The sequence below is a fragment of the Lepidochelys kempii genome, chromosome 7, assembly GCF_965140285.1.
Source record: "Lepidochelys kempii isolate rLepKem1 chromosome 7, rLepKem1.hap1, whole genome shotgun sequence".
NCBI lineage: Eukaryota > Metazoa > Chordata > Testudines > Cheloniidae > Lepidochelys > Lepidochelys kempii.
In genome coordinates this window covers 82374128-82397746 of record NC_136386.1, presented here as the reverse complement: position 1 = coordinate 82397746, position 23619 = coordinate 82374128, and the positions used below count along the sequence as shown (strand labels likewise).

Below are 23619 nucleotides of genomic sequence, written 5' to 3'. Positions count from 1 at the left end.
GGGGAAAGAAAAGAATACAACGTGTTTTGCATTATAACAAGCGTTTAACAGTGTGAAGTTCTCCATTTCAGACTTCTAGAAGATGACCATTCTCTTCCCACTACAATTTTCCATTCAGTTCAATCAGTTGCCAGGATTTCCTGAGTGTTAGCTGCATCTTTAAATGACTGCTTCAAAACAGACACATTGACCTGCACACTGTTGTAAAACTAGCGGAGTGTAGATTTTTTTCCTATTATACCACAGGCAGCCAATCATCTGACTCAGATACCTTCACAGATAGTATTCTAGAAATCACAATAAAACATGAATTGTAGGACTTCCAAAAGATATTACTGCTCCCAGTGAAGTCAATTGGGAACAGAATTAGGCCAATGCTGAGTGCTTTTGAAAGTCCCACTTTAAGACTCCAATATAAAGGAATGAAGTAAGAGGTCATGACTCTTACCATGTTTATCCTTCACAGAGTGGTGAGGTTTGGTCAAATGTCCACATGTTGGAAATAAAGTTAATATTCCCACCAAACATTGTCATTTTTTTCACACAGACCCTGCTTAGATGTTCATAAACAGGTTCTAGTCAGATTCTCTACACCAAATACAAACCTGTGTTTTTCTGGATCAATGCATCCACAACACTCAGGTGAACTGACTTCTCAACTTGTTCATTCTCTAATATGGACTATTAGCCATCAAAAAGAACAGTCATTTGGGACACCAAGAGGAATACAAGTGATGATTTCATTGAGAAAGCAAGAACACTCATTACTCACAATACGCCAAAACATCCAATAACACCAAACTGAAAAGAAAATCCACCTTCTGAAAGATAAGATGGTTCCTTATTCTTTGCTGACAAGTGGAACAAACAGAGACATGAGGCCAAAATGTGCTGTGATCCTTCCCAACAGGGAGCCCTTCAGTGCTGTTGCTGATACGAGCTAACCACACTCTCACTCTGCCCCCAGTGCACTGGGATGCTTTTACCCTTCCAGACACTTCCATTGAACCTTCATTTCTGCTCTTGAAGAACCCTGCTGTGTTTTCCTTAAAATGTGCTTAAACCCTCAAATTACACATCCTTTCATACAAAAAAAAAAAAAAAAACAACTCATGTTAACAGTGTGACACTTGATTCATATCCAAAGAGCTAGTGGTTCCTGGTCATAACTGTTCAGCTTTCAGGCACTGTGGCATGCAGCAGATCTATTTTCTTTTCTAAATCCTTTAGTGTGTAGAGTCCACTGGCCAGACAGAATGAAGTTTCTATCTTACACATACTTGTGATCTCTTTTCAGCTATTGCTTTTTGTATTGATTTTTAAAGGGAGCTCCGCAGCTTTAAAGAGATTTCCAGACTTCTTTTTGTGATTAGGAAAGAGGGTGGGGCTGTGAAGGAGGTGGGGACCCAGAAGAATTAAATAAAAGGAGCCCAACAAAAAGAAGTTAAAAGTGTGAGTGACAAGTTCTGGGCAACAGGCTTCAGCTTGAACTGAACCCTGTGAGGTCGTTTGCACTAAGAATGGAAACAAATGAGCTGGATTTTCATGGTTGGTGGACAGTGAATGAATAAGCATCTTTTAAAACCCTATCAGGAACTCTTTGGATTGTCATTATAGCTGGAAAAAAAGAGAGACTTTTGAAATCTGCCCATGTGAAAGTATCCTGATTCTTAGCCTTTACAGCTATGGGCTTTAGACCTTTTCCTCACTGAGGAGGAAACCTTTCTCTTTAAGATGTAAGCGTATAAATTTGCAGATTACGCATGAAGGCCTCTCCTTAATTAATTATTCATAATTAAAGAGCCCTGCTAAATATTGGTTGGGGAAAAATACAAACATGAGGGAGACATATTTCACAGTGGTGGTATCTCAGATTAAATACAGAACTGGTTTATATAAGAAGGATGTACAGAAAATGCAAGACGGTTTGACGTACTTGTTGAAATGACAGCTAATCTATAATTAATTATATGAAGGGACTGGAGACTAGTTCACAAAATTTGATGCTTTCTATTAATGGGGACTGAACAGACATGCCAGATGTATACAGCATATTGGGGAAGGCACTTCCCTTAAGTCTACATTTAAGCAGAGACTGAAGGCCATAGGTCAAATAAATTGTCTTGGAAATATGGGAATCTAGATAAATTGTTTCTCAGTTATCTGACATGATTTGATCCAGCTACTTTCTCCTGGAGCAGGGATCAGCATAGAAAAGTTTGATGAAGTTTCTCATAGGAAAATAACCCCAACATTTCCACTACTCAGCTTTGTGCTCCCCTGTCATGAGCTTTGGCAAGGCCTTTTAATAATTAGACTTGCTTATTATTTTACTCATGTAAATTATTTACCTTCTCTGTTTTCACTGTTCATTATTTTTACTGTCCTTTTGTCATCTTGATAGAAACATATATAAGCAATCTATATGTAAGAATCTACAGCTACAAGCAATGAGCCAGCCTGCTCTAATGCTAAATACTGTATGCAGCCTGAAAAATAAGCCTGTGGTTCCTAAAAACAAATCTTCTATGGCTGAAAACTAATATAAAAACCCAGAACAAGCCAAAAATGTACCATTAAGGAAAGAGAGAGTTTGAATTGGAGATGTTTAAAGCATCCCCACCTTCATAATATATATTGTCTTGTCTTTACATAGCATATTTCATCCCAAAGCATCCCTAAATGCTTTACAAAGCATAATCTATAAAGGATTACATTCTCCCACCACTGAAATGCAGCCACCTCTGGTTTCCATATGATTCTTTCATTGTTCAAATCCTTTTATCTAAACAGAGAGAGATTACCTAGAAGTGTGTGTCTCAGGCACAAAAAATGTAAGTATGTTACAAGGGATTGACTGTCTTCAAAAATAAAAGTCAGTCCTGCAAGTTTCTCAGCAACTAAAGTTTCTCAGCAACTAAATCTGTCAGAACACATGCTAAATAGTCTTCAAAATATTTATATTTTGAGCAGGAGATTCTGTAAATTTATATGAGCAGGAGATTCTGTAAATTTCTGTATCTTTGGAATGGATGCATTTCAAATGGCCACCTGTTTATTGTACATCCAAAAGTGCACAGGCCATTAAAGAAGCCTCAGTTATTATGGTGGGACACCAGATCTGAGACAGCCTAGTGAACAGAAATGAAACCATCATGCACTAAACACTGAAAAAAAGATAAATGGAAAAGGAGTCTTTCAGTGTTCATTATCAAGTCTCCAAAGGTTTGCCAAAACCATAGCAACCAGTTCAAGCAATGATTAACCTAATAATGTGGAGGCAAAGAAAAAAGATGCATTCAAGACCCTAAAGCAGTCACTAGTTCTCCAGTGGTTGTAAATTTCCCTGCCAGTGCACAGAACCAAGGCTAAAAGACCAGAGACGTCCTAAATCTCCAAAGAAAAGAGCTGCAACACAGTAAAACCCACGTAAGTGAACTCTTTCTAGAAAAACAACTAGTTTACGAAACAATCACCCTCCAGGCCTCCTCTAATACCTGTGACTTGTTGCATTGTAGGGCTCTTTCCCCTTCTGTCACTCATTCAAACATGGAACTTTACACCATGACTTTTGCAAAAGTGCAATTTTGATCAAGCCATTGTTTGAGAGTGTAAGTGTCATAATTTTTTATCCTTCTTTTCCTGATCCACATACTGAAAGGGCACTGGGACAGTCTTAGATAAGGCGGATACCAGAGACAAGCTGAACTGGGGGGGAAGGGTCAAAAGACGCTCAGTGTGGAAACTAAAATACTAAGGAGCCAGAAAGAGTAATGCTATTAGGCCTTTCACTAAGGAGGTGGGGGATGGGTAGCATTCAGGAATATGAAAAGGAGTACTTGTGGCACCTTAGAGACTAACAAATTTATTTGAGCATAAACTAAATTTGTTAGTCTCTAAGGTGCCACAAGTACTCCTTTTCTTTTTGCGGATACAGACTAACAGGGCTGCTACTCTGAAACCTGTCATTCAGGAATATAACACCCCACTCACACCTAGACACATGCTTTCTCTCCCCTCCCCTCTACCAGCCCCAATTACCTTCCTAGTGGCTTCCCAATCCACTGTGCAGGCAGAGGAGTGGACCAACACCACTGCACTCCATAATGCCAATGAAAGAGGGAGGTCCCAGGCTGCTCCCCGCCCTGGGTTGCCAGTAGAGGGGGAACTCACAGAAAGAGGAAGGCCCCAGACCCATGCCTGGAGCAGGCCCCAGCCCTGCAGTGAGACAGTGAGCAGCAAAGCGCCGCGCTAATCGCTGCCCCAGCTACCAGCTCTCTGAGTCCCTGGTTGCCGAATCAAATCTTCAAATGCTAGCAGCGGCTGGGAGCTGCGTGCTAGCAACTGGTGCAGGCCGGGGAGGTGGGAGGGGAGCTAAGGCGGATTGATGGTGCTTCCAGATGCATATTCTCCTAAAATAGTGCCGGGTCACGGTGGGGAAGAGTTCATTTGCTGGGGCAGAGTAGCTAGTTGAGGAGAGGATGGGACCGATTGCCAGTCCCTAAAAACCACAGTGCCCCCACAACTTTTTCTGATCGGGCAGTGGGCCTAGCATCACACGGCACTATTCCTGCCCGTGCGCGCCCAGGTCTCTAACACAGGGGCGGGGAAGCCCCACCAGAGCCAACTCATTTCCAGCACCGAGTTCAAAGCAAGTGACAGAAACTTTCTATAAACTCGTTTAAACAAACAACAACTCTTCAAAGGAAAGGGCAGGCCTTGGTTTGACTCTGGCCCGCGGAGCGTGTAAATGGCGACTCGCCTGGAAGCAGAAAGGCGAGCAGGCTCCTGACGAGGGGCTGGCAGCTTAATCCCAAACCACCACCCCCTCCAGCCCCCACTTGCCCGCACACCCGCTGCCCTGCCTGCTCCGGCCAGTCACGGGAACGGCTCCCGGCTTTCAGCACCATGGCCAGTGTCTTCCCCCCGCCCCCGGTTTTGCTCCAAGCACCAGTCTTGGGCGGCGCAGGCAGCCCTGCACCGAGAGCCGCGCGGCTGCGCAACAGGCACGGCCGGGCGAACTGCGAGCGGCCAGCGAACCCCGCGGAGAGCGAAGCTGCTCCAGGCGCCCCAAAGCCGGCAGCGAGGGCTGGGCAGGGCCTGGCTTCCCGCCCCCCGCCGCCGCGGGGACCCTCCCGCCGAGCCGGTCTGCGCCAGGCCGGCGCACGCAGCGGCGCTGCCCGAGAGGCGGGAAGGGCGTCGCGGGCCTCACGCCGGGCGCAGCCTTTGTAAGGGTCTGAAGGAAAGAGGCGGGAAGTGAAGCAATCGACCAAAGGGGACCCGCGCGTACTGAGGAACAGCACAAGCCACATGCTGGCCAGCTCCTTGCAGCGTGGCCCTGCACCTGAGGGAGGTGCTCGATGAAGCCCGCAGTCAATGCGAGGGACTCTTCTGGCTGCTGTTAAATGACACAGAAGATGCCGACGCCTGGTAGAGGCCCTCACCCTCCCCATCACCTGGCACATACACACCCGCAACCCCGTCGCCGCCTGGCCCCGCGTGCGTGTACCCCACACCTCCCCTTCCTCTCACCCCTGGACACACCCCACAGCCGCCACCCCTCCTCACTCCAGTGCGCCTCACAACAGCCCTGCTCCGCCTCTCCTCACCCACGCCAACGTCCCCCCCACATAAAGACACCCCACACCCCTCGTATATACACCCTCACCGCCCCCACACCCCCGCTCTCCCTCCCCCTCCCCCATGCCCCACAGACGCCACTCCCCCTCACCCCCCACTCTCTCTCCCCACCTCCGCTCTCCCGCCCCTCAGCCCCATCCTACCACCCTCAGCGTCTCTCTCCTCCCTCTCTCACCCGCACCTCTTCCTGAACTGCGCGCACTCACTAGCAGACGCAATGGGGGGGGGGGGAAGAGGCTGGTGCCTGGAGCCGGGCGCGGGGGGGGGGGTAGAAAAGAGCGAGAAGAATTGAGGACAAACAGCTTTAAAGCGCCCTCCACACTGCGCTAGGGCCCTGCAAGGCCTAGGAGCAATAAATGGGCAGGGGCCTTGTGCCCCTTTCTCAACAGAGAACTCCCCTCCCGAAGCTGGGGGCTCCCAGAGCTACGCCGGGGGAGTCTTGTGCCAGCTGGGCCATGGGACGCTGCCCCCAGTCCTCCGAGCGGCAGCCAGCTCTACCAACGGCCTGAGAGAGAGTTAGCTCCCGCAAGCCGCGGGGCGGAGAGCGGGACAGCTCGGCTAGCGAGGGCCGGGTTAGAGCGTGGGTAGCTCGGGAAGAGGGGGCGTCCTGGGCTAGTGATCAATGGCTCCATGTCTAGTTGGCAGCCGGTATCAAGTGGAGTGCCCCAAGGGTCGGTCCTGGGGCCGGTTTTGTTCAATATCTTCATAAATGATCTGGAGGATGGTGTGGATTGCACTCTCAGCAAATTTGCGGATGATACTAAACTGGGAGGAGCGGTAGATAAGCTGGAGGGGAGGGATAGGATACAGAAGGACCTAGACAAATTGGAGGATTGGGCCAAAAGAAATCTGATGAGGTTCAATAAGGATAAGTGCAGGGTCCTGCACTTAGGACGGAAGAACCCAATGCACAGCTACAGACTAGGGACCGAATGGCTAGGCAGCAGTTCTGCGGAAAAGGACCTAGGGGTGACAGTGGACGAGAAGCTGGATATGAGTCAACAGTGTGCCCTTGTTGCCAAGAAGGCCAATGGCATTTTGGGATGTATAAGTAGGGGTATTGCCAGCAGATTGAGGGACGTGATTGTTCCCCTCTATTCGACATTGGTGAGGCCTCGTCTGGAGTACTGTGTCCAGTTTTGGGCCCCACACTACAAGAAGGATGTGGAAAAATTGGAAAGTGTCCAGCGGAGAGCAACAAAAATTATTAGGGGACTGGAACACATGGTTTATGAGGAGAGGCTGAGGGAACTGGGATTGTTTAGTCTGCGGAAGAGAAGAATGAGGGGGGATTTGATAGCTGCTTTCAACTACCTGAAAGGGGGTTCCAAAGAGGATGGCTCTAGACTGTTCTCAATGGTAGCAGATGACAGAACGAGGAGTAATGGTCTCAAGTTGCAGTGGGGGAGGTTTAGATTGGATATTAGGAAAAACTTTTTCACTAAGAGGGTGGTGAAACACTGGAATGTATTACCTAGGGAGGTGGTAGAATCTCCTTCCTTAGAGGTTTTTAAGGTCAGGCTTGACAAAGCCCTGGCTGGGATGATTTAACTGGGAATTGGTCCTGCTTTGAGCAGGGGGTTGGACTAGATGACTTTCAGGGGTCCCTTCCAACCCTGATATTCTATGATTCTATAATTCACCCTTCAAATCAGCCTCTGCCCTAGGAACGGCTGCATCGGCTCCTGACTTTCCAGGGGCCCCTTTTCTCCCCACGCGCTGAGTTCGGAGAGGAAGGGCAGTGGCCTAGGACGCTTCATTCCGACAGCCCCTGGGGCCAGGCTGTCCAGGGCGCCGGTGAAGAGCGAGCGCTGCTCCGAGGGGCGGGGGCTCAGTGACAATAGCTGAGAAGAGGCTCCCAGCCCGAGCGGTTATTTTTCACTGTTGCCTTTTCTGTGGGGGCTGTGCGTGCGTTTTTGTTCCCAATACCCAAATTTCTTTTGTTCTACAAATTGCCTCAATAGCGTCTCTTTGCTGCTTGCAAATCGGCTCAGCTGACAACAATTAGCATCACAATAGCCTTTTGGCCCAGCAGCACCTCTTTGTTTCTCGGCCACATTGCAATGGGGCAGGGGGAGAATGCTTTCCGAGAATCTGCGGAGAAGAGGAAATAAAGAGCGGCCATAAATCTACCAACTACAAATTGAGCCCCTGGAAGGGGGAAAAAATACAAGATTCATGTTTTCAGACAGCATTTTATAACCAGTCTAAGCCCCAGACAAAACCCATGGGGACTGGAGAAACTCTACACTGTAATTAGCAACTCGATTTTGTAAAGTCGCTTGACAAAGCTAGGGTGCTTCCAGTTGCAAGGAATGGAAGACATGGCAGCGAGCTGGAGTCTGGGTCCTGCAAAATCCCCCAGGGCTCCGTCCCCGGGAGCGTGTTTCAGATTTTATTATTTTGCACCGAGTTAATGTAAGAGACAAACTTTAAACCTGCCCACACTGATCCTTAGAGCTGCTTCCCCACCTTCAGCGTCATTCAGTGCTGTGTCACTGCATTGGGCTGAGTGATGGGAATTCCTTGGGGCAAGGACGGAGCTGTATGCATGGTTTGTAAAGCACTCTTTAAATACCGATAGTGCACTCTCACTATAAGCAATAACTATGCTTTGCTACATTCATCTGCACACAGCTCCTGAAAGTTACTTACATCTGTAGCATGGGATAGCAGCAATGAGAAGATGTTTTATTTCGTTTTTAACTGTTCAGCTAAACCAATGATAGTGGCACGGGGAAAAGAGTCCATGGAATTCTGTAGAGCAATCGCCTCAGGGATTTTAAAGATGCTTAGAATACTGAGTATAAATGCTGATGAGATGCAGCTGCATTTGAAACCGCAATAATGAGGCCAAATTCTGCTCCCCTTTTGCAAAACTCCCACTGAAGTCAATGATAGAGAGAGTAAAGGAAGCAGGAGTTGGGTCATGATTTCCAATTACTCCACATCAAGCAGGATAAAAGCCAGCGAGAAGTCTAACTGTGCTGCAGAAGGAAGAGAAGCTGAATTGTGTCTTTGGTTTTATCTAGGGAAAGGTTATACAATGCACATTCCGACTGCCCACAAGGCCACAAAACTGTTTATACAATTCTCTACTTCTTATACCATAATTTATGGATCCTCTGTCCCAAGATGTGCATTGTGAGGAAACTGTGACCAGTTGAATACTCACCACGTTCCACCCCAGAGCCAGCTGCATCTTAGTTAAGGACGAAGTGATTCCTAGGACAAATCCTGCTACTCTTATTCATGAAAATATCCTCATTGAAGTTAATGGGGACTTCTAGTAAGGCAAGAAGCTTTAGCCCATAGTGTATAAGTAACCTAGATCTCTTTGGGGGGATGAAATATGAAATATTCTTTTTTACAAATGCATGAGTTGTGTTCAGATGGAGACTAGTTTAGAATCTTTGTGCGTAAAAAGTGGGGGAAGTTCAACAATATCAAAAACATATTGAAATCATTTCATATCTAACCAAAGACTAGGAAATAGTGATTTTATAGGGAAAGAGGCAATTTTGCTTAAAAAAAAATCATCTACTCCTTCATTCATGAAAATACTTCTCAAGTGTTGAAGCAGCTACACCAGAAAACCCAACTTTTAAAAAAAGTAACCAAATATATTACTGTCCTAACCCTCCTTCCTGCTGTGAATTTCTCATTCAGCGGGACTATAACACTTTCAGCCTGACGTTTCCAGGTGCACACTTTTCTCGTCCTGTAAATAACTGAATATTGCAATAAGCCACCAATAACTCATTAATCTCGTGTTATTAGATTAAATCCCCAGGCATTAAACAACACCTTCCTTCATTCGTCTGTTTGCTGTTCCCCCCATCCGGGTTTTGATTAGTGCCATATATCTTCTCTCTGAATTCAAATAGAAAACTTCAGGGGAAGTGAAATGGATTACTTGTGAAAGATGATAAGAAGAAAGAGATTAGACTGAGTTTTATATATAAATGGCGTATGGTGGTGGCTTTAGTAAGTGCAAGAGTCTTATGGGGTTATTGTTTTATCAAGATGATCTCGGTTTTTTAGCAGTTGCACTTGGTACTTTCAAAACTGCTCGCCGCCCTGTGAGTGATTTACACTGCAGAAAGGAACGTGCATACCAGCTGCATAACTCTCCCAGAATGTTTTCATAAGTGTAAACACAAAAGTGCCCACAACAGCCAAGCAGCTAGGATTGTTACGTTTAGTCTGAGTTCAGTGTGAAGCTTTGATTGCATGTGTTTTTAGTGGACGAGGAGATCCGCTGAGATATGGCGGTAGCCTGGTGCGACTTCAGGACAGAATATCGGCCGCAAATTTTGAGACTATTAGGAGTTGGAGGCAGGGATCAAAGGCATTATGTAAATCCCTATGTTTCTCTTTGTTTCTGCATTTAAAGTGGAGCCCTGGAGCAATATTCTACGGACAGTAGCATGCTCAACTCCTTGGTGACTCATTGGTTGGTAGCCCCCAAATGTGTGTGCTAAAAATTCTTCTGAAAAGACACTATACTATAACAGCGCTAAAAGAGACAGGCTTTATTTTCCTTTTTTGTTTTTTAATTAACATCACCAAACCTGTTTAGTACAATCATTTAAACCGGTGCCAAAAATAATCTTATGTACAAAATATATATTCGTTATGAAATATAATCAATAAATACCAACAGTGAAAAAATTAATATAATTTACCATTTCCAAGTACAAAAATTTGATTTTTAAAGACGTGCTACCATCTTACATCAAAAAGAACTTTGTCTGAAACTTACCAACCGGTGAAATATTGATCACATACACCCAAACCGCCCATAGGTGAGTGAGAGGTTCCCCAATTACAAAAAGAAAAAAAGTATCCCTCTCTAAGCATTCAGAGTTCCTAACGCACCCTACGTGCTCCGGCTCTAGCAGGAGCCCTGGAAAGTGCATATCCATTGGGTTGATCCCCATTATCTTTTAAGGCAAAGCGAGAAAAGCTGATTTCAGAGTCACTTCCAAGATCATTCTCCTCTCCTGGGGTCGGGAGGCAGTGCGTGTCCAAAGAGGTGCATGGTTTGACCATCCGTGCATCGTTTTTGTGTTTGCAGCTGCAAACAAGTCAAGGGAAAGAAAGAGAAGGGGTGGGGGGGGGAATCCCCAAAACACAGTTCTGGCCTCAGACAAACTCTGGGAAGGCATGAGGGCTGTGCCTGGGGCAGGCCGCGGTGTCCGCAGCCTGGTAAGAGCGCCCTTCCTCCAGGGAGTCAGTGGGGCTCAGGCTGCCAGCCTGGGAGAATGGAGAGTACAGCGAGTCCCATTCACAAGGCGAGATGCTGCCGGGACTGGTCAGCTCCAGCAGGCAAGCGGTGCTAGGGGGCTGCCGGAAAGGCTCCCTGGCCAGCTCCTGCTGCCCCACGCTCAGGAGGCTGTGGTCGGCCATCCGCAGGGTTTCGGTCAGTGCCCAGATGTAGTTATGGGCAAACCTCAGCGTCTCAATCTTGGTGAGCTTGGCGTCGTCAGGGAAGGTGGGGAGGACGCTGCGAAGAGCATCCAGGGCGGAGTTGAGGTTGTGCATGCGGTTCCTCTCCCTGTCGTTGGCTTTCATCCTGCGGTTCCTCTTCTGCTTCGTCAGCACCACTTCGCTTTTGGCTTTTGTGCGTCCCCTTCTGGCCTTCTGTTTCTTCTGCGGGCACTCCGGAGGGGGGGCTCTCCCGTGCCCCTCGTCTGCAGGGCAGCCTCCTGCCTGCAGCCGAGTCAGGGAAGGGTTGGGAGAGGAAGGCAGGCTGCCAGTGCCAAGGGAGGAAGCGGAGCCTTCATCGTCAGACACACCATAGTACTGATCCCCCTCGCTGTTCACCTGGGCACCAGGAGAGCAATCGGTCTTGGGAGACATCCTGCAGGGAAACCCAACGCACAGGGAATCGTCAGTTTCCATTCAGCTCCATGCACGCTACACAACAAAACCTGTTCACACAGACACTCTAGGGACTGATCCTGTGTCTAATTCAGGGCAACAAGGCAGCTGTCCCCTGGGACTCCTGGATCTGCGCAGGCTATGGGCGTGGGGGGAGAGAGCCCAGGTACTCCTAAAATACAGATTTAGATCCGAGTGGGCAATAATTCCCCGCTGCTATTGGCAGAAAGAGTGAAGAGGGCGCTTACCTGGATCCCCCGGGGGTGAAGCTGGCGCTGTGGGAGTTGCACTGTTGCAAGAGCCCAGCCAAATTGGTTCCCCGTCTTCTGACCCCTTGGGGATGCGGAGCAGCCTCCTCTCAAGTGCAGCAGAGTGAAGGCTTTGCGTCAGGCACACGACCGCCTTTGAGCTCCTATATATACCGGCCTGAGACAATGGGGATTTCCTGATCAATACAGCGTGTGCCCCCTTGGCACGCTTTATCTTATCAGCCCGGTTTGGAGTGTGCCTGGCTCATTCCTGCCCGCCACCGGCCAATCAGAGAGGCGGCTTGGGGCCGAGCCACGCGAGCCCCTCACTACTCCTCGCACAGCTGGAATCCCAACAAAGGCCAGCGTGGGGAGGAGGAGCAGGAAGACGGGGGAGGCTACAGCCCCATTCTCCCTCGGCGATAGTCCTGAAAGGATCGTTTCAGCAGCTCTCGGGTCACCAGAGAACACGCCCTTCAGCTGGAAAACTCTCCTTTGCAACTATTTGTTTCTGCACCCCCCGGCTGTGGCAGGACACGGCTGGTGCTCACTCTACACAGGATCGGTGCTCATTTAGCCCCTGAACTCAGTTGCTTCTCCTCGTCTTTCAGACAGTTGCTCTTTCACTATAACTGATTAACTGGCGTGCCCCATGCGCCGTGCTGCCCGCACCTGCTCCAGCCAGGAGAGATGATCCAAAGTAAATAACCCAACTAGCTACGCCAGCTTCTCACAAGGTCACAGTTTATTCATTTCTTCCATTCTGGGGGTGGGGGGAGAGGGACCCCTTAGCCCTGCGGTCAAACAAAATCCCGAGCAGTTCCCATGCACACTGGTTCAGATTTCCGGTTCCCCCTAGGCGTCACTAACAATAAACCACTCGCAACAATCTTTCAAAGCTATACAAGAATGGGGCAAAATTCTTAAACACGCTTGATCCCTTGTTTTCAGGTTTGGCAAGGGCAAAACAGCTCTTGTTGTGCTCAACGCCTACCGAGAATTGGGCATCTGAAATATCTGATCTGGTGTAGCCCAGTAACTACGAGGTTGCGGGGAAATACATGGTGGGACGAACAACAAACAACATCACTTCTTTTCTTTAGTAAATCACTTCGGAACGTACTTTAAATGGTACAATTAAATGATCTCAGTGCCAACTTTTCTTTTTCCTGTAAACCCACCTGATTTTAAAGATGGTGAAACATGATCTCAGAGATACTTAAGCAACAATTTCCTTATACTGACAAGTCCCCGAAATAATAAGCAACTTCACAATTTGTTTTAGGAGCAGGTAGAGACACTGGAGGTTTCCACAGATGGAGACTTGAAACGCACTTTTTAAAATTTGGATTCATACAAGAAATTGAGTTTCCAGGAAGAAAAAATATGTTGAGAAAAATGACGTTCTATGTATATCTTCTTTGCCTTTGCCTTGCCCTGTCCATCCAGGTTGGTGGTTCTTGGTGTTCTTCATCACCAAGCATTCTTGACACCAAGCTTCTTCATGTCCTATTTCAGTGTCTTGAACCACCTTTTTGTAGGTCTGTCTCATGGTCTTTGGCCCCTGACTACAAGCTCTTGTACTCTCTGGCCAACATATATCACAGTTAGGCATCTCCTATGACACAGCCTTCTCTGTAGATACTCCTCAGCTTTTCTGTGATGGGGGCAACCTGCATCAGGCTCACAGTATTTCATTGCATAGCCTATCAGCTCTCCTCTTGCCCAGCATCCACCTAAGCATTCTCATTTGGGCAGTGTGAAGTAGTTGTTGTTCTCTCTTCCTCATTGGCCAGCATTCTGACCCATACCTCATGGCTGGCCTAATCCCGATTTTATACACTTTGCTCTTTAGTTTAGCTGGCGTAGTCTTATCGCAGAGAATTCCCATCAATTCCCTCCACTTGCACCAAGTGGACCACTTGCAGCTCCTAACATCCACATCCTGGCTTAACACTGACTAGAGGTATTTAAAATGTTTAAATTTAAATTAAGTGCCTCTATGTATGTGTGTGTGTGTATATATATATATATTATAAAATGTAGGTGCCATATTAGCAAAATAAAACAAGGAGCCCCAACGCTGAGAAAATAGGCAATGAGAGACTTTAAAGAAAAAGCATAGCCTGAAGCAGTAAGAATTCCTGCACTTGCTACACCTGTACTGTCCAGGGAGCTTTGGGAAATATTTCTATAGATCAGCTGACATTAAACTGTAGGGATTCAATATCTCTGTGGAATCATAGTTACTGGCAATAATACTTATATCTTACATTTATATTTGGGTATTAGACAAGCTAAACTATATCATGCAAACTCGGCAGGATGATATGCAGATTAGGAGTAGGGATAACTTCCACCACCATTGGAAGGCAGCCATCTCTGGCGTGAAATGCCATGGTATCGAAATGACCTGGTAAGTGGTACCAACTGGCAAACTCTATCAAATGGAGAGTTTAACCACTATAAAAGCTCATTCATCTAGGCATTTTCATTGGGCCGTTTCATTTCTCGAAGCTAAAGGAATCGTGTAGCCGTGCCTCAGAGTAACTGCTAGAAAGGTGCCCAAGAGCCATGGCACAGTCAACGCAACTAAAAGACACCCATGCTCCAAAAAGGGATGCCCTGGAGGATGTTTGTGGGAGGTTACTGCCAGTTATTTTTCCTCTCCTTGTCTTAAAAAAAAAAAAGATAATGCTGTATTTTGTTCTCTTTCGGAGCTTGATCCTGTGCCTACTGAAATCAATGGCAAAGCTCTCAATGACTCTCCTTGCAGGATCACGCCCTGTACGCTCCCCCGGTATGTTCCCCATGGTTTGTTTCCCAAGAAATTCACACTCGTAACGTGATGCCCGGGATACACATCTACTGCCCCTGAAAGAGACATACCTCTCATGCAGACTGCCTGTGAGACATCTGCCATGCCTATGCAGACTTCTCCTTCAGAGACATCTAACTCCATATGTGGTCCCCTTCCGCGAAGGGGCACTTCCTCATGTGGGGTCCCCACTTCTTGATATACTCAACCTTCCTATCAAATATATATTAACCTATCAGCTGGAGGGAATAAGGCTTAAGACAAAAGTAAATAAGTAGTAACAGAGAGAGGTCTAGCAAGAGAGCCAATGTAGGGGCACCCAGAAAATTCTTCATGTTTTTCCATGTTTGCTTCAACTTGATTCTATGTGTGTAGGCTCAGATGCCTTGGATGACCCTTTCATCACTTGCATCCAGTACAGTCTTTTATATACCCCTTTTCTCTTTGGTGAATTCAGCACAAGGATCCTAAGAAGCCTACAGGGGGCAGGTGTATTGAGCTGGGGTAATATGTTTAGCCTTCGCCAAGGTAAATAGATAGTACGCCATAACTGCCTCAAGTTCACATCCGCTTGCCCATGAGACACTTGTCCCACTATGTAAATTGACCTCCTAAGTCACATGCTCCTTTTGGCCCCTTTTCCCCTCTCTCCACTGAATGAGAGGAAAGGACAGCAGCCACCTGTGAACTCCTTCACCTTCACCTCCTTTATGCAGCAGAATGCAAAGCAGGCGGAGTCTCCCAGAGTGTGCTCGCCTACTCCCCATAAAGAAAAGCAAGATGGGGAGGCCTCTCCTAGGCCATTCCACACCCCCAAAGAAAGGTTCTGTATCTATATCTAAGTGCTTATACAGACCCCAAACTGTGGTATCTGAGCAGCTTGCCCAGCAATAATCAAGGAACCATCCTTCAGCTTCCGTTCTGCCCCTTCCCCCCTCCATTACTCTACAATCAGATACTTGGGGGAGGAGGGCAGTTTTACTAGGCAGGCCTGCTGCCCCTCTCATTCAAGGAGCATCTGAGAGGGAAGGCCTCTCTGGCCAGGCTCTCAATCCCCTCCCTTATAAGAACAGAATGGTTTTCATGCCAGGCTGTGATCCTGGTTTCCAACAGGACCCAATTAACTTGAAAAATATAGAGATATATGATGTGAATGAGGAAAAAGTAAGTCAATACCTGTATTTAGTTTGAATGAACCACTAGTTCAGGAGGTGGAGGAACACCACTTGATGGTGAGGGCTTAACCTTATAAATAGCTGAGAGCACAACAAAAGCTCTGGACTAGAACCTTATGCAGGCTTCTAAAAATTAGGCAGAAGACCAAAATAATAGAAAACAGACCGGATCCACGCAGTGAGGATGGAAACCAATGGCATTCAGCTATTAGCCCAGTCGTGGGACAATTTGGTTTTCTTTACATTGCAGGAGGCTGGTGTTCCAGCCTGTGCGTGAGAAAAAAACATTCCCCTTTAAGATGAGTATAAGGTTTTGCTCTCAAGACTCAGCTGTACTAAACAAAGAGCTATTAGGTCCTTTGGCCAAAAAAGATAACGTGATTAGCTTTGGGGGGAGCCCAGGGAAAAGGAGCTCTGCTGAGAAGCTTGTTCCCTGCGAGCCGTCCGGGAGAAGTGGGGAGGCGCCCCGTGAGCAAAGCCAGATGCTTTCTTTCCCAAGGGCGAAGTGGAGCTTTCCCCAGCACCCGCAGGGAATGGTTTGGAGCCCTGCTGCAGACAGAATCCCCGGGGAAAGCTGATGTCACCAATTTTGAGACCTAAACTCTTTTCCCTCCTGAAGAACTCGCTCAGAGCAAAGGATCAGGAGCAGCCACTTCAGTGCGCAAAACGTGCCAGGGGTTTTTGCGCAATAGCTATTCTGAGCAGCATGATTTGTCTGTGCGGAGGCAGGTTTAATTTCCCAGGGTTTCGATTTTAAAGGATATGACATTTCTAAATGTCCAGAAGCCACTCATCGACCAGAGGGGGGAAGAGACAAGAGTGCTTCTAAAGCACACACAATATGGTTTGGAAGCCTTTAAAGGTTCACTTTCCTTCACCAAAACCACTCCTGACATCACTGAAGTTTGGCCGTGGGGATTCGAGCTGGGAGCTATAACGGATATCTATGTGTAAAGCTGTGGTGCTGAAACAGCTCCTTCTCTAGGGCTGGAAACGTGTCCTCTGGCCCTTCGCTGCTTGCCCACTTCAGCAGGGATCTTTGGGCTCCCCCCTCCCCAGCTTGGCACATGGTGCCCCTTTGCGCACTGCAGTCTCCAGAAGCGCAGGAGAGAGGCAGGGTTAACATGAGGCTCCCAACGGCATGTGCATCTGGTGAGTGCCTGTGATTGCTTTAAAAAGGGACGCTGCTTGGGGTTTGAAAGCCTTGTTCGTTCATTTTTCAGGGGGACTGGAAGGGGGGACACTTTTCTTCCCTCTCGAATTTTGTGTGCCCTTTTAGATTTGCAACAAGGGAAAAATGAATAGCAAGGCCCTGGCAGATTTTTGTGCTTGTGCAAATGGTTGACAAAAATCTGGTGAGCGAGTTTCCAACCCTTAGACTGCCCACTTCAAACGTCCTTCAAACAAAAGCTGAAGAGGAAAAGAAAGCCCCACCTGGTACCACTGTTTGCTAAAATAATAATAAATAGATTTCGTTTAATAAATAATTACAAGAGATTGTAAAGTGGAGTGCTTTGGGAAACATTAATCATGGGGCTGGGGGCAGCCATCACCTGCTGGGAAACAAGGCAACTTTATTGTTAAATCACCTTCAGACTGGCACTTTCTGATAACTCTCTCCTATTGCCACAATGACTGGTCGGTTCTGTTTACTCATAGTTAGCATAACAAGCACAATATTACCACAAACGTGATAAAAATCTAGGGGGGGACTGCATTAGGTTCCTACTCACACCTGTCTGGGCAGCTTCAGTACAGAGCTGGCATTAAATGGCCCTTCCAGGAGGGGCCCTTATGTCGTTTACATTGGACTATTTTATACTACTTTATAACAGGTTTACTGCAATCCCTATCTCCCTGCCCTATTTGTCTTATTTTATTGAAAACATATGGTAACCAGTTGAGCTCCATCCCATCTTTCATCTGCCAGGCGTTGGGAATGTTTTGCAATCTGGGGCTTGCCTGCAGGCTGCTCTGACCAACTGGTGCTGTTTAATTTAAGGAAGGGAGTTGAGATAACACTTGGCCTGTTTTTGTCTCTCTCCCGCACACTAACTTCGAATGTAAATACAATTTAATAAAATAAAATAAACGGTCTGCACAAGGGACAGCCCCATGCGCTCTGGGAGCCTTTTTGGGTAGGTGAGAGGGCCACCATATGCCATTTTACAGGCGAGCCCAAGGCGCACGAGGAGCACTTGGGAGGGGAAACGCACAAGAAGGGAGACAAGCGATGGGGCTCTCAAAAGTGGCCAGAGCCTTTATTTACACGTCCCCGAGTCCCCCATTCAGCAAATGACAAACAAACTCTTGAGATCGCTTTAGCGGAAACGAAGGAGCTGGGCAGCACTGAATGCGTGAAAAGGTGCGGTGCGCACCGTACCACCTGTTGTGGGAGCGAAGGCGTCTCAGAGCCCCACTTCTCTGCTTTCCCTCCCTCCCCCCCAGCCAGGATGTGGAAGCCTATTAAAAAGATACTGTGATTTGTGGTGACATATGTTTAGCGAATATGTGCATACTCTTCACAGACACAGAGAGAGCAGCTGCTCTGGCTAACATACCTACCCATAATATAATACCTGTGGCCGGCATCCTTGCGCCCTCTTTTGAGATGACAGACCAACTAATCTTGCTGACAACGGCTCTATTTTGTGACTTTATTGTCAAGTTCAACAGATGTACGTTTCTCCCCCCACCCCAACTCTCACCCACACATACACAAATGTGTTGTTAGGACACAAGGCCACATATGCCAGGCGCGAGGTGCACATATGCCCCCCTTTGTGAAAGGCAGCTAATTCAAACAATATTTCTCCCGAGGAAAAAAAAACAAACCAAACTGGACCAAGTGGAGCTCAGCACGTGCCATGAACTGTATCTTCCCTTCTGCGAGCATCGAGGGTGCGCACCCAGACCTGAGCCAACAAGGGCAAGTTGGCTCGAAGGCTGGGAAGCCTCTTAGCATTCACTCTCGGGGCATGGCAGGTGTGACCGCGCTAAAACAGGGGCTTAAAGAGGGTTCGGACAAAACGCTCACAAAGACCTCTCTGGTCTGGGCTCCGGGGAAATCTGTGTTTGTCCCAGCCGCTCCATGCGCCCCCTTCTCCGACCTATCCACTGGGAAAGCTGAGCCAAATCACTGGGAGGGCGGTAGGAAAAATATCCTGTATCTTTGGTCTCAGAGCCATCTTTGCCCCTTGGGCAGTGCTCTGGTCCGGCTTGACACGTAGGATAGAGAAGTTAGCGGGAAAGGAAGAGGTGGAGACCATGGGGCCCCAGACCTGGCCTTGCGTGAGAGCGGACGCCAATTGGAAAGGCTTTACGACAATGCATTTCTAGAAACAAGTTTTCGAGCCGGCTCTGAAATTAAACTCTAGGGGCTGGAGCGAGCCTCGGGGAGCCTGAGAATCAAACTGGACTCGTCTGTAAAACACTCTGAACAAGGGAAGAGGACCCGTTTGTCTCCCCCTCCGCGTGCTGGTCAGTTTCCCAAGACACCTTTGAGGGAGACATTGACGTTTCAACGTAGACTCCACAGTCCTCGTTACCAGAACCGGTTCCTGGGAACCGTGCAAAGAAAGTCCTCACCTTCCGAAACACCGGGCTTCCCCAAGGCACCCCCATGCCTGGAGGTGCCCGCCGCTGATTTGTTTCGCCGAGAAGGAAGGGCAGCGTCCGGAAGAAACCTGGGGAAAGCCGCTTAGTGCGGATTATTTGCTCAGGGCAGACGCATTCCTTGATCTTCCTGCCTTTTCAAAGTGGGTCCTGCCAATGTGAAGAACACAAAAGTTAGTAAGACTTTTCCTACACAGACCAGTACAATCAAATAAATACACACTCCAAATGACCATGAGTTGTGGTTTACGTATGGAGAGGGGATCAAACATAAGACCCCGGTTACTGGACCTCAGATATCCTGGTCCTTACTGTCAGTAGCTGGCGAATGGATTCTTTTGTCCTTTAAATGCACTTTCCTCGTTTCCTAATTAATCAACCCAGAGACTGTTCAGCCAGAGCAGTTTTATTTGTCTTTGGCTCTAAAGGCCAGTTCAGCATAGGCCTCTAAAAGGCACCTCCAGGGATGGATCCGTGGCCTTGAAACGTGCCACCCCCTCCCCTCCAGACAGAATGAAACACACGAGGGCAGAGATCGGGGGGCAAACGCCCCACAACCGGGCTACCCATTTAATTGATCAGGAATGAGGAGGGAAGGGGGACCGTTCCCTTTCTCATCAGACCGACGCAGAGTGGGCAATCTAGCTCAACAGTGTCCCACTGTGCCCTTTCCCCAGCGCTTCTCCAGCCTCCCGGCGCGCACACACTGACCTAAAGACATCTCCTGGGGTCTTCCTGGGAAATAATTAATTACTCAGCTAACTTTAAAACGCTGTGCAACAATCAGTCTCCAAGTCAGTGAATAGGAAAAGCAGCAAAGGATGTTTTAAAAACCCCAGCAAGTCCCATTTAGCACAGTAAATCTTCCTGCTGTTTAACTGTCTTTTGTGTGGCGAGTCCAAAAGGCAGCTCAAGAGAAAACAGCCCTGTCTACATAGAATGAGGTCTCTGGGGTCTTCCTGAGCAACTTGCACACATGCTTGTGGGTTAGCTAGCAACAGGCAGCCCACCCCCAGCTCGTGAGCCAGTGCTATTGAAAAGTCTCAGCTTGCCACCAAAGGACCAAGTCCTGCACAGCCTTACTCCCAGAGCAATCATTACTCAGGGGAGTAACCCACTGGATGTCCACATGAGTAAGGACAACCTGCCTTAGGAAAAGCAGCAAAGGGTCCTGTGGCACCTTATAGACTAACAGACTATATGTCTGGTAGTCTATAAGGTGCCACCAGACTCTTTGCCGCTTTTTCAGATCCAGATTAACACAGCTACCCCTGTGATGCCTACCTTAGGAAGGGTTTGCAGGATGGGGCTCAACAGTTGCAAAATTATTGACAATGGGGTGGATCCTGCCGTCACCACCAGGCAAAAACTCAAAGGAAGATACTGAGTGTGAAATGCAGGATCAGGCCCCAATGGCTTCAAACAGCACTTTCTCAACTGGTGCCATAGAATATCAGGGTTGGAAGGGACCTCAGGAGGTCATCTAGTCCAACCCCCTGCTCAAAGCAGGACCAATCTCCAATTTTTGCCCCATATCCCTAAATGGCCCCCTCAAGGATTGAACTCACAACCCAGGGTTTAAGCAGGCCAAAGCTCAAACCACTGAGCTATCCCTCCCCTCAAAATAGGTCTAACACCTCAGTTGTAGCATTAGCTATTAGTTGTAGCCATGCATGAAGGAATATGGAATATGTGTGACATACTCGGCTGTCAGGTTAAAGGGTCCCATCCTTCTGCCACAGGAGTCAATGGGAATCAGATAGCAGCAGTATCCAATGCCAAATCAGAGTACATATTTAGTGAATAGATTTGTGGGAATGGGGGTACTGCTGTGTGAAAGCCCTGGCAAAGTGATGGGGTTCATATTTACATCAAATACTCTTCCCTTCTGGGTTTTCAAAGGGCCATGCTTTTAAATGGTAAGACAAACTTCTAGCTTAATCTTGAAGAATTTACTAAAGCCAAACTCCCATTGAAAGTAAGGGCAGTTTTCAGTAAGTGAGGAGGAACAGGCCCTTAGGCTCCAGTTCATCCACCCACATAAGCATGCGCCTAACTTGAAGCCTGCCAGTAGTTCCATTTACTTGGAGTCACCTGCTTAAAGTTAGTCATGTGCTTAAGTATCTTGCTGAATTGGGGCCTTAAAGAGCAACTGTAATTAAAATGGCATATACAGATACAATTCAGGCAAAAGGAGCCTTTCACCAGGTGAACTTTCTGGCTGCCCTAGTTTCCTTTAGCAGCCTGGTGTGAAAACTAATTTTTGATATAAGAATAAATGTGGGTAAGCCCCCCTTTTGTCATTATTTCTAAATGATCACTATATATATCAAACTATCAGCTTCCTAAATAAAATCTCCATCCTGGACAAAGCAATTTTTTCTAGGCATTTTGAGGTCCTAACAGGTCAATCAAGTTATAATTGGCTCCAACTGGTACTCCTATAAGCAGTTAAACTCTTCACCTGCCTCTAAGTGTCATTCAAAAAGATTCACAATTCTTTCTGACCTCTGAAAATAATAAAAGAAATGGCTTCCACTCTAATATGAAAGCACGACTGCTCAAAAGTTAAACACACCAGAACACATGAGAATTGGCAAAGCATAGCAATGAATGATTACTAAAAGCTGTAGTCTATAAAACTGAATTTTCCTCTATATAGTGAATATTTAGATCTGTCCCAGGATAATATCCGCTCCAAATCCCAGAGTAAAACACTGCCAGAAGATATATAGACAAAGTTGGAACTTTCTTTTGTGAATTATTACATAGTATCAAGGGAATCTCCTGCCGTATGAAAGTGCCATTTCATAAGTCAGAGGAGGAAGAGAAAGAGCCATGAGGTGAAAATTAGCTGTGTTTTTGCACATCACACTTTATGTAAAATGAAGATGCTAAACACAAGTGCAGCTAGCAAAACAAAAAGGTTGAGAATCTGATACAAATAAAACATGCAGAAGAGTGAATAACATTTTCATAACCACACACAGAAAAAGTTCTGTTAAAAGAACATTATTACAGTCACAAAATCAAGCATCAAAACGTTAGGAAATGACAGAATTAAAGTTGCCTGTACAACCTTAATTCACCCTTCCCCCCTTGTGCATATGCAGTATCATGCAATCTTTAATTAAATGTTCACATGCCACTTTTTCCAGAGAAGCCTTGATTGGGATGGGCATCAGGGAATGGATCACTTAATGATTACCAGTTCTGTTCATTCCCTCTGGGGCACCTGGCATTGGCCACTGTTGGAAGACAGGATACTGAGCTAGATGGACCTTTGGTCTGACCCAGTATGGCTGTTGTTATGTTCTTATGTTGTCATTCTGCATCTGGATGGTGCTCACTTAATGAGCAGCTACTCAATATTTTGTTTTATTCCCATTGCTCGGTATGTGGACCTCCGCCTTACTTCCTGCAAACTAATAAAATCCTGCTCTGAAGACAGAATTATTAATTTCCTCAAGGTCTTTTCAATGGCACTCACCACTGTAGCATCTGAGTGCTTCACAGCTATCAATGAATTTATTTTCACAATACCCCTGTGAGTTGGGGGAGTGATATTTTACAGATGTGAAACTGAGGCCCAGACAAGATTGGCAAAAGTATCCACTAATTCTGGGGGCCAATTTGAAACCTGTAAGGCCTGCTTTTTCAGTACACTTAGCATTATATAACATTTTAGACGGCCAAAGCACAGTTTCCATTGATTTCATTTGCAACTGTGAATGCTCAGCACTTCACAGAATCATAGAAAAGTAGAGCTGGAAGGGACTTCAAGAAGTCATCAGGTTCAGCCCCCTGCTCTGAGGCAGGACCAAGTAAACCTAGACCATCCTTCACTGGTGTTTGTCCAACCAGTTCTTAAAATCCTCCAATGATGGGGATTCCACAACCTCCTTTGGAGCCTAGTCCAGAGCTCAGCTATCCTTATCGTTAGAAAGTGTTTTTCCTAATATCTAACTTAAATCACCCTTGCTGCAAATTAAGCCTGTTATTTCTTGACCTACCTTCAGCGGACATGGAGAACAATTGATCCGCATCCTCTTTGTAAAACCCCTTAACGTATTTGAAGATTTATCAGGTCCCCCTCAGTCGTCTTTTCTCAAGACTAAACATGCCCAGGTGTTTTTTTAACCTTTCCTCACAGGTCAAGTTTTCTTAAACCTTGTAACATTTGTTTTACTCTTCTCTGGACTCTCTCTAATTTGTCCACATCTTTCCTAAACTGTGG

The 23619-nt window shown here is 46.9% G+C and overlaps 1 protein-coding gene across 1 annotated transcript; it reads right to left on the bottom strand.

Annotated features, from left to right (window-relative positions):
- Positions 1 to 10788: 10788 nt before the first annotated feature.
- Positions 10789 to 11505, bottom strand: NEUROG3 (neurogenin 3). The gene has a single exon (XM_073354773.1). It carries the CDS (start codon positions 11503 to 11505, stop codon positions 10789 to 10791), a length of 717 nt encoding a protein of 238 aa, XP_073210874.1.
- Between the last annotated feature and the right edge of the window lie 12114 nt (positions 11506 to 23619).

Coding starts and splice junctions, on each gene's coding strand:
- NEUROG3 (XM_073354773.1), bottom strand. CDS start 11,505: ATGTCTCCCAAGACCGATTGCTCTCCTGGTGCCCAGGTGAACAGCGAG.